At 54.0% G+C, this 10673-nt stretch overlaps 1 protein-coding gene across 2 annotated transcripts in view; it reads left to right on the top strand.

The window, feature by feature from the left end:
* The window catches only part of ECE1 (endothelin converting enzyme 1), an 88994-nt gene extending 78540 nt beyond the window's left edge, over nt 1-10454 (top strand). For both annotated transcript variants that reach the window (XM_087820179.1, XM_087820178.1), the window contains 6 exons: nt 550-653; nt 3513-3623; nt 4219-4286; nt 5045-5235; nt 7217-7312; nt 7976-10454. In XM_087820179.1, the coding sequence (XP_087676305.1) occupies nt 550-653; nt 3513-3623; nt 4219-4286; nt 5045-5235; nt 7217-7312; nt 7976-8152 (747 nt within the window). In that variant the 3' untranslated portion in view covers nt 8153-10454. The remainder of the gene's footprint in view (nt 1-549; nt 654-3512; nt 3624-4218; nt 4287-5044; nt 5236-7216; nt 7313-7975) is intronic.
* Nucleotides 10455-10673: the final 219 nt, after the last annotated feature.

Raw genomic sequence — 10673 nt, forward strand, 5'->3', positions numbered from 1 at the left:
GCTGAGGGGTGGCCAGGCTGAGGGGTGAGGAAGATGCACAGTGTCCCCTGACGTTTCAGAGCTGGATCCAACTTGATTTATGAGATCTGTGCTGTCGGGTATGGTAGCTACTAGCCATAGATGGCTAATTAATCAAAATCTTATAAATTACAGTTAAATTAAAGTTAAAGGTCACACCACATTTGAAGTGCTCAGTAGCCAGATGTGGCCAGGGCCTACCATTTTGAGCAACACAGACGTGGAACATGTCCATCATCTCAGCCAGTTCTGTTGGACAGTGCTGGGGAGGCTTCCTGCCTGAGGCCCATGCTCTGCTGCAGGGCCTGGGACACTGCTGTGTCCTTGAGGGGGCCAGGGCGCCAAGCCCCAGCTGGGTGAGGCTGAGGGAAGAGCCCAAGGCTGCAGCCTGGAGGCCCCCGTTCTAGCCTCTGACCTGCGACTAGCCCCTTAACCTTGCGGGCCCTCAGTCTCAGAAGGGGTTTGGTTCAAGGGCCTGAGGTGCTCCCTCCTGGGCGTGCTCTGACCCTGTGACTTTGCTCTCTTACCCAGTACTCTGCAGTCCCGGACCTCTACTTTGAGAACGCCATGCGCTTTTTCAACTTCTCGTGGAGGGTCACTGCTGACCAGCTCAGGAAAGCTCCCAACAGAGACCAGTGAGTCTGGGCCTTGCGGGGAAGGTGCTGGCTCCCGGCACATGGGGGTGCTCTGGGCTGAACTTGCCTTTGTGGCATATACCATGGGCTGGTTATAACTGTTCTAAGGGCCCTCTGTGCAATGGGGACTGTCATCATCCCACATATCAGATGAAGAACCCAAGGATCAAAGAAGTGTTGCCCAGGTGGGAGCTGGGATCGGCCGAGTCTGTGCCCCCAGTGCCAGGCTGTGGCAGAGTATCCCGGCCTTAAGTTGAGCAGACCTGGCATCATGTCCCAGCCGCACCACTTCTGTACTCGGAGCTGGTGTCACAGTCGAGTGTGAGAACCTCTGGGAGTGAAGCACAGAGGGGCCCTCAGCTAGGGCTAGTTTCCTCTAATTCCTCACTAACAGGAGTGGTGGATTCTCAGGGCAGGCCTGGGGAAGATTCTGGACAGGCCCCTATCCACTGTGATTCCCGAACCTCACTGCACATCAAGAGTCTCGTCTCTGGGGACGTTTTTTAAAAAGATAGCTTTCTGGCCTATCCCCCAGACCTTCTTAAATCAACATAATATGGAGTGAGACCTGGTACCTATTGTTTTTTTAATAGTCTCCCCAGAAAACTCAGAGGTAGTCAGCCCAGTGCTATTTCTCAGACCAGGCTCCCTCCTGTGCCTAAAACATTTTGCAGAATAAATCTTACCAAAAGACCAAAGCACCTTCTCTTTGCCTCTGGTGCCGCCTCGTGGACAACAGGGGTTTGAGCATCTTTTTCCTCCCAGTTTCCCTTCTATGACCAGGGTACCCCTTAAAGGGCACATGAAGGTGGTCTTTTATCTCCAGAATACAGCACAAGTACTGCCACAAGGTTCTGAATCTATCTGGTCTTTTAGGTTAAAATTTTTCACTTAAATGTTATCTCCTGCCCATTTTTGTATTCATGATTATTTTAATATAAATATGATGTTTTCATCTTCTCAGTATCCTTTCATGGCTTTAGGTACCCCTTAACACATCTCTGTGGGGCTCACCTGGAGGAGACAGAGTGACTGGCTAGGCTTTTAGAAAGAATGTCTTTCCTGCCTCACTCTGCTCCTCATGGACCCTTCCCCTCCACACCAGAAAAATCATCGAGGGGCCAAATGTTTCAATATTATACCACCAGGGTCCCTTATACACTCTTAAAAGGTTATTGGACCCAGAAAGCTTTTTTTATAAGTTTAATGAGGAAAAAAGAGGTATTGTTTTACTTTTGCACATTTCTTTAATGTCTCTGGTTTAATTGCAGATGGCGGACTCTCATCCGCTTCTTTATTACATTCATTCTGTTCATACAGTGTACTTCTGTATTGCATTCAGTCTATCACAATGCATTGTATTTGAAATATATAAAGAAAATCTAGTCTCACACAGATACGTAGTTGGAAAGGAGGGTATTTTAATAATCTTTTCTGATACTACTGCACATTCTTTATTGATATTAAACCAAAACTCAACAAATGGAATGTTTTTAAAGGCTAATTGCACTGAGGAATGGGAAACTATATCCACTAACTTTTCATGCTCTGTTAAACTAAAATCCATCCGTCTGTCTTACACTTCGATGGCTCTTTCACCCACGCATGATTTTTAACACCACACAATGGTCATTTGGAAAACAGTGGTTCACTGAGTTTCATATATCTTCCAAATAGTGATGCTTTCATTATACAATGTACAAAAAATCTATATCTGTTAATATCACCACTGACCCGCTGAGAAAAGTCTAAGATTGGGAAGCTGATGTTTGTTGTGACCAGTACAAGTTACTCAGAATTTTAATTTTTGCTTGAAACATCTAATTTTTTTTTTGAAACCTTGAATTTTTAAAAAAAATATATTTTTTTATTGATTTTAGAGAGAAGAAGGGAGAGGGAGAGAGAGAGAGAGAGAGAGAAACATCAATGATGAGTCATTGATCGGCCGCCTCCTGCACGCCCCCTGCTGGGGATTGAGCCCACAGCCCAGGCATGTGCCCTGACCAGGAATTGAACTGTGATCTCCTGGATCCTAGGTCGATGCTCAACCGCTGAGCCACACCAGCTGGGCCGAAACCTTGAATTTTTATCATTGGCGACAAATAGTGTCATTTGTTTTCCTTGAGGTGACGAGCTCATTTTCAAGAAAATGTCTGCCAGATATCCAGGTCTGAAATGCCCTTCTTTGTCAGTTGCTCTCTCAAGTACAAATGAGGTTCTGGGGAAAAAACAGAAGTGCTATGTAGACTTCCTGTGTGGTCACACAGTATTGAAGGACCTATACTCAAGGGCCTGGCTTTAATGAAATTAATAATTAGACTACATCGGTGGCCACTAGAACAGTCGGTGCCATGACTCTGCTAAGGCTACAGCAGTTCTACCCACCGTTGCTTTGACGCCATCAGTGTAAATGTCAACGCAATGGAAAAGACACATAATGCCTCAGTGTTATTAATAAAGTAGTTTTGACCTCACAGACCCCTGAAAGGGAACTGAACACCCCACCCCCTACCCCGGCCAGGAATCCACAGACCACATTTTGAGAATTGCTGATGGATGCATTCTGAGCTGAGACGATGATGATGTTTCGCTATGTAATGGTCCATCGAGCTCTTTGTAAGAGCCTCAGAGGCCCATTGTGTGGCATGACGACAGTTTTAACCGATCCCTTATTTATAGACATTTAGGTGTTTTCCGGTTTCCCCCTCTCAAAAACAGTGTTGCTACAGATGTCCCTGTACTTGTGTGCCTGGGGTTAACGGGAACCCACACGTTTAAGGCTCTTGCTACCCTCCTAGTGGACTATCCCCACATGCCCTTCCCCCAAGCTGTCCTGTCTTACGTGCATCTTGCTTGCAGGTGGAGCATGACTCCCCCCATGGTGAATGCTTACTACTCGCCCACCAAGAACGAGATTGTGTTTCCAGCCGGAATCCTGCAGGCTCCGTTCTACACCCGCTCCTCACCCATGTACGCTGCTCCCGGTGCTCCCGCCCCATCTCCTTCCCCTGCCCCTCAGGGGACCCCCAACCCAGCCCTGTGGCCCACAGCTGACCACATGACCGAGCCAGTCTCACCGGGTGCCCTTTGCCCCACTGACCCAGGGAGCTTGAGACATTCAGAAAAGTTGCAGAGACAACATCCTCACTCCCTATGCTTCCCTCCAGGGTCTCCTAGTTCTGGAAGCCCCTGCACAGCGGGAACCTGGGGGAATGTGCCCCTAACTGCGTTTTAGAGCAGTCACAGCCAGGCAGTTGGGAAGGGGGAGGGCCCTGTCTCAGAAAGGAAATCTACACGGGCCTCACTTTGCCCTTGGGCAGAGTGATTGCACCACTCCGAGCCCTGATTTGCTCATTTATAGAGTCGGCTACTCACACCTAACTCTTTGGAGATGACCAAAGAGGACAGTGCGGTTCTGCAGAACATCTAGCCCGGTGCTTGGTGTCCATTGGGCAAAGACTGACCACAGCTGGCCCACCTGGCTTCTGACTGGCTTCAGTTTCAGGCTGCAGTGATCCCTCCTCCCCTCGTGGCAACCCTCTCACCTTCGTGTCCTCTCCTCCAGGGCCTTAAATTTTGGCGGTATTGGTGTCGTCGTGGGCCACGAGCTGACTCATGCTTTTGATGATCAAGGTATGGGTTCCTGGGGGTTCCCTTCAGAGGGGCCCATCAGCTTCCTGGCCCCACTGATTTCCTTTTGCTTCCTTCACCTCTAAGGGTCTTAGCCTCGAGACAGGATCTGGGTTCAAATCCTGACTCTGCCTCCTGCTGGTTATATGAACTTTAGCAAGTCCCATCATTCCTCCAAGACAGTTTCCTTGTCTGTAAAATGGGCATGATGGCCCCAGCCTCGTGTGGTGATTATGAGGACCGTGTCAGGCGCACAGTGGAGCACCCTGCTCTTGGAGGGTGTCCAGTCCTCGGGGGCGCGTACACCTGTCCACTACTCCAGAGACTTCTCTAGTCTGATCACAGTCAGGGGAGCTGAGGTCATTTTCCTCCTCACCAGCCAACATTCAGAATCCTCCTTGTTGCCTCTTGCTTTGGGGGCCCCAAGGCCAAGAAGGAGGAGGCAGGACCTCTGAGACTGTCACCCTAATGCCACCAGCTCCATTCACCCCTCTTGGCCTTGACAGTGAGTCCGTGGAAACTGCACGTGCTGGTCCTTTGCCTGGATCGTGTTCCTTCACCCCCCCCACCCCGCCCCCCTCAGATCAGCTCATTCATCCGGCAGTTCAGCGCTCAGCAGCATCGCCCCCCCAGTCCAGGGGGGCCAGTGGGTGCAGACAGATGCGCCCGGCTGTCCCTTGGAGGAGAGGTGCCGTCAGCAGCCGCAGGCCCCTGCCTGCCTCCCCTTCCCCGGGACCTGACACTTCCCTCTGACCCTGCAGGACGGGAGTATGACAAGGACGGGAACCTCCGGCCCTGGTGGAAGAACTCGTCCGTGGAGGCTTTCAAGCGGCAGACGGAGTGCATGGTGGAGCAGTACGGCAACTACAGCGTGAACGGGGAGCCCGTGAACGGCCGCCACACCCTCGGGGAGAACATCGCCGACAACGGGGGCCTCAAGGCGGCCTATCGGGTAAGAGCCCGCTCCCCGCACAGCCGGGCTGGGACAAGTGGCAGCCACTCTGTGAGCTTCAGCTTCCTCGTCTGTGAAATGGGTATACTGAGGACTCATTGAGAGGGTGTCCGTGACAGCACCGGCACGGAGCTGGACACGCAGAAGGCTTTCTGCTCTTGAGTCCAGCCCGACAGAGTGACACGGGAAAGGGCTTGGGCTGGACCCACGGGAAGTCCTGCCTGTTCTTCCCTGTGCCGGGGCAGCCACCCTGTGCCGGGGCAGCAGGGGGCCAGGAGGGGAGGGAGGGACACTGGTCATGGGGCCGGTTCTGGATTGAGTCCTGGTTCCAGAGTAGGCCACCCGGCCTCCTGAGCCTCGGCGTGCTTGGCTGGGTCCCTAATCCCTGCATCACTGGGGTGTGACATGTAGCAGCTGGGGCACAGGGCTGATCCAGAGTGACATTCAGGAATGGCAGCTGAGGTGGATGGGAGAGATAACAGAGGCCACGAGAGAAAAAGAGGTGTCAGAGCGACACAGAGCTCCCTCCTCACCAGGATGGTGAGAGCAGAGATGCTGAGAGGGGCCTTAGCATGTGCGGGCCCAGTGCTCAGTACCACAGCCACTTTACAGCGGGTCTCACAGCTCCCATTTTGCAGCTGAGGAAACTGAGCCCAGAAACATTTGGTAACTTGTGTGAAGCTCATCAGTGAGCGTGTATTGCAGACCTACCCACCGTGCACTGTTTGGTACAGTGGAGTTTCTGTGGCCAGACAGATAGGAGTCGTGCTCTCATAAAGTCACGATTTTGTGGGTCAGGGAGAGGATGGAAAGGCCATAACATATTTCAGGTAGGGCACCATAATCGAGATCAAGGGGAGGGTGGTCAGGGGAGGCTTTCTGGAGGGGCTGACATTTGAATTGAGACCTAAGTGATGAGGAAGAGGCTGGGCAAGAAGAGTCAGTGCAGGGCCAGGAGATGGACACACAAGCCTGGCAAGTTCAAGGACGGGAAGGGTGGGGAGGGAGAGCAGGGCGAGGTGGGGGAGGGGAGGTTGGAGGAGTGGCTGGGCCCAGAGCAAGGAGCCTTGGTTTTATTCTGGTTGCAGTGGGAGTCGCTGCAGGGTTTTTAAATAGAGGAATGGCATGGTTCAATTTATCCTTTAAAACAGAGATCAACAAATCTATAGCCCGCTGGCAAAATCCAGCCCTCGGCTGGTTTTTGTAAATAAAAATAGGGGATGCAGCCAGGCCCATCCGTTTCCATGTTGTCTGTGGCTGCTTTCTCACTATGGCAGCAGAACTGAGTGGTGGCAAGAGAGACCAGTTAGCCTCCAAAGCTGAAAATATTTGCTCCCTGGCCCTTCACAGGAAAAGCCTGCCAACCCCTGCTTTATAAGGATGACTTAAGTTGCTATGTCGGGACGGATTGGGATTGGACCAGTTTGAGTCAAGGAGACTAATTAGAAAGCTGTTGCGAGGTTGTCCAGGCAGGAAATGGGATGGAGCAGTGGGGAGCGTAAGAGGTGGTCAGACTTGGGGGGGGTGTTTTGATTGAGAGTGAAGAATCAGAGGAGTTCAGGGGTTTGGACCTCAATGCCATTTACTATAATGGGGAAAGAGAGAGAGAGAGAGAGAGAGAGAGAGAGTGTGTGTGTGTGTGTGTGTGTGTGTCCTTCCGTTCTATCTGTGCCACGTAAAGTTGGAGATGCATCTTGGAGGTCCAGCTGGGGCAGCTGAATATACAAAGTATGCCTCTGAGAGCCTTTGCCATGTAGATGGTGTTTAAAGCTGTAGGGTTGACTGCACTTCCCTCGGAGTGAGTGCAGGTAGGGAAGACGGCTCCTCTGGGCTGAGCTGAGCTGTCAGAGCTGACATCCAGACCCCAGAGGCCAGCTCTGCAGGGTGGGACTTCCCACCATCTGCCACGCTAGCCCCTCCCTCACCACCCTGCTAGCTCTTACGTCACGGGAGCCCTGAGCTCTGTTTTCTGTCTTCCCAGGCCTACCAGAACTGGGTGCAGACGAACGGGCCTGAGCAGACGTTGCCCACCCTGGGGCTCACCAATAACCAGCTCTTCTTCCTGGGGTTTGCGCAGGTGAGTTCACTAGGAAAAAAAGCCAAACTCGGGCATCTTGCTGTTCCATGAATTCTGAAAGCCAAAAGTCAAGTTCCCTTCGGTTGAGAACCTCCAAGTATATTGGGCTGTCCAGGGGCAGCTACCCTGCAAGGCAGCGAGCTTCCTGTTGGTAGAGAGAGTCCAGGAAGGGCCGAGAGTGCTAGTAAAAGGATTTCTGCATCAGGTAGGTGACAGGTCAGGGCAATCACTAAGGGTCCTTCTGGTTCTGGGGTTCTAGAAATTTCTTAATCTCAGTGTGCCCCAGGTTGTCCCTTGAGCTGGCATTCAGCATGTAGCCTTCTACTGGTTCAGGGCTACCGCCATTAAACAGTTGTTCTGCCCAGGGAGTGATGTGGGCTCCATCTGAGGTTTTCAAAGTGGTTTGGGGACCGGATCCTTTGTTCAGATGAAATCTAACACAGATGCCCAGGAGCACAGTTGGAGACAACTGCAGTAGAGGATGCGGGGATAGGGGACACACCAGCCACTGTTTCTTTCTTAACCACTTGTCAGGCCCTCCTGACTCCCGGGGCTCCTAGAACAGTGTGGGGGGCTCATTCGTCTGTTGTTATGCACGGGGCCAGTCTGGCCGCCTCAGGACCTCACAGTGACCCCGGCCTCTCCCTTGTCACCCTCATGAAGGTCTGGTGCTCTGTCCGCACGCCCGAGAGCATCCACGAAGGCCTCATCACCGATCCCCACAGCCCCTCCCGCTTCCGAGTCATCGGCTCTGTGTCCAACTCGAAGGAGTTCTCGGAGCACTTCCACTGCCCGCTCGGCTCACCCATGAACCCCCACCACAAGTGTGAAGTCTGGTGAGGGGCGCGCACGACAGCCAAGACGGAGGCGGGGGTGAGGGTGAGCCCACAGGGTGGAGCCAGCGAGGCTGCCCCTCCGTCCAGCGCCCAGGGTGTCACCCAGCCCCCTTGGCCACCCAGGGCCGTCTCCCCCGCACTGGAGGGTTTTCAGCTGGAACAGCCTGTGATGCGGGTTCTCAGCATAATCCGAGGTTTGATCCCCGTGAATACCGTCATCCCAGGCACGCGTGCGCCAACTCTGAAGGGCATTTGGGTGTCAGGCTGGTGGCTCCCCAGGCCTGGGCCCCACGCCGACAAGGGCAGTGGGCACAGCCCCACGCCCACATCCAGCACCAGATACACCACAAATACCACTGTGTCAAATGCTTTAAATATATATTTTTTGGGGAAACTATTTTTTAAACATTGTGGAATACACTGGAAATCTTCAGGGAAATAATGCATTTAAAACACTTTTTTTTTTTTTTTTTTTTTAAGGAGAGGATTGGTATATTTATTGTGTTCTGTTTTTCTAAGTAACCTGTGGACAAGGGAAGCCCCACTGATTTACCCCCCTCTCTTCCTCACTCACTGCAAGGCTGAGCTTGGGCAGCGATCCCCGGCCCTTGAGCAGGTCCCCAAATAGAGCTGCCTCAGCCCTTGGAACATAGGACGCCAGCCTCCATGGCCTGTGTCGAGAGGAAAGGCATGGAGGCCAGGCAGGAAGCGGCCAGCTCGGGGAGGCCCAGCTCAAAGGCGCCACCCTTCTTAGTGTACGTGCTTGTGTCCCCAGAGCCCAACAGTGGGAACCCCAGCAAGGAAGGTCTGATCTCCAAAGTTGCAGCAGGGCCCTGATGGCTGTAGCAGCATGAGGTCAGGGCAGGGCCCTCAAACCCAGCTGGGTGCCCAAGCACCCTGGATCTGGACCATAGGAGCCCTGTGAGGCCGAGCCCCGCATCAGACGTGCTTTCCTATACTCTGTCCGTCCCTCCTGTTTTGGCACCCCATGTCTGTTCAGGGGGCCTGTTGCCTTTCTGCAGCACCCCCACCCCAGCCACTTGGGAGTCTACCTTGCGGACTCTCCTTCCCAGAGGAGGAAAAGAGAAAGTAGCTCTCATCCCCCACAGGTCCCAGCTCCCCCCGAGCTCCATCCACCCCGGCCTGGGCCTGGCTCCGGCTCCCAAGACACCGCCATCCCTGCCCTCTGTTCTCTAGTGCCTTATCTGAGGCTGCAGCCCTGGGCTCCACCCCAAGGAGACAGCCCCCCCCTCGGGTCCTTGGCCTCCTCAACGAAGCCCCCAAGTGTCCTGACTGGAACACAAGGCCATACCCCCCACTCCCCATGCCCGCAGAGCTGCCTCTCACACCAGCGCAGAAGCTCTGGCTACAGGTCAGTGGCACCGGGGTCAGGAGTCAGGAACCCCTGAGCTTGCCCTGAGCTCCATCCCACCCTCAGCCCCTTGGGTTGAATCAAGACAATACTTGTAGCTATTTGGTCTCCTCTTCTTGGGAATTGCTTTCAGCCATGGGAGACATGAAGGGAACATTCCCCAAACCCAGGCAGTCTGGCCTGTGGTGTCAGGGGACCAGGAGTGCCGTCCCCTCCCTGAGGCCACAGTTCAGAAGCTCCCCCCGGGTGGAGCCAGTTGGAGCCCCACTCTGGTCCTCTGGAGAAGGGGGTACCTGTGACTGAGGTAGAAGCAGCCGGTGCCCACCACGGTCTCCTATCTCACAGCCCAGGCCCCTGGCCAGACGCCGCTCCCACAGGCACTCGCCTTGTCCAGGAAGCCAGACCCTCCTTGCCCAAGAGAAGTGACAGCTCAGCCACTGCCTCGCCCACCTTCAGATCAGCCCCGGAGCTGGGGCAAGGGTGTGGGGAGTGGGTTCCCTGGTCGCCACAAGCAGCATGCCTGGGAGCTCTTCAGAGGAAGGTAGGACTGCAGCCAGACAGGGAGCTAGGCCAGGAGCCCGCCACACGCGCCTTGCCACAGGGTGGGCTCTCCCAGGCTCCGCGCCCTCCCTGCCCCGTGGGCCGCAGTCCTTGAGAGTGTCTGTCAGCACCTCCCAGCCAGAAGCGAGTGTCCTAGGGCTGGGGGTCCAGGGAGAGGGAATGTAGTTCGCGCTCACTGCTTCCTGGTGTGCTGTGAGTGGGGGCACGGGGAGGAGACCCCCCCTTGAGCGCAAGGAGCCATTAGGCCGGCTTCTCTGCAGGTACATGGCCATGGGCTTTGGAGCTGGGAATCTATTTTTTGTATTCTTATGTCTTGTGCTACTGTAGTTTTGGTGTGGCACTATTGTAATTGAAATAAAGTACTTGTACCGTGGGCCATGTGACTGAGTCTGTGACTTCTGAGTAGTGTGTGATCCATGGGGCTGTAGGAGGGCACCGCCCCCGCCCCCACCCCGCGGTGTCATCGAGACCAGCTGCCCCTCCTCCCCAGAACAGAAGCCTCGGATCCTGACAAACGCTGGAAGGTTACTCTGCCTTGCCCACCAGGCCACTCTTCCATCAAAGAGGACTGTGGCCCTGGCCGGTGTGGCTT

The sequence above is a fragment of the Miniopterus natalensis genome, chromosome 9 (genome assembly GCF_054644295.1).
Source record: "Miniopterus natalensis isolate mMinNat1 chromosome 9, mMinNat1.hap1, whole genome shotgun sequence".
Lineage (NCBI taxonomy): Eukaryota > Metazoa > Chordata > Mammalia > Chiroptera > Miniopteridae > Miniopterus > Miniopterus natalensis.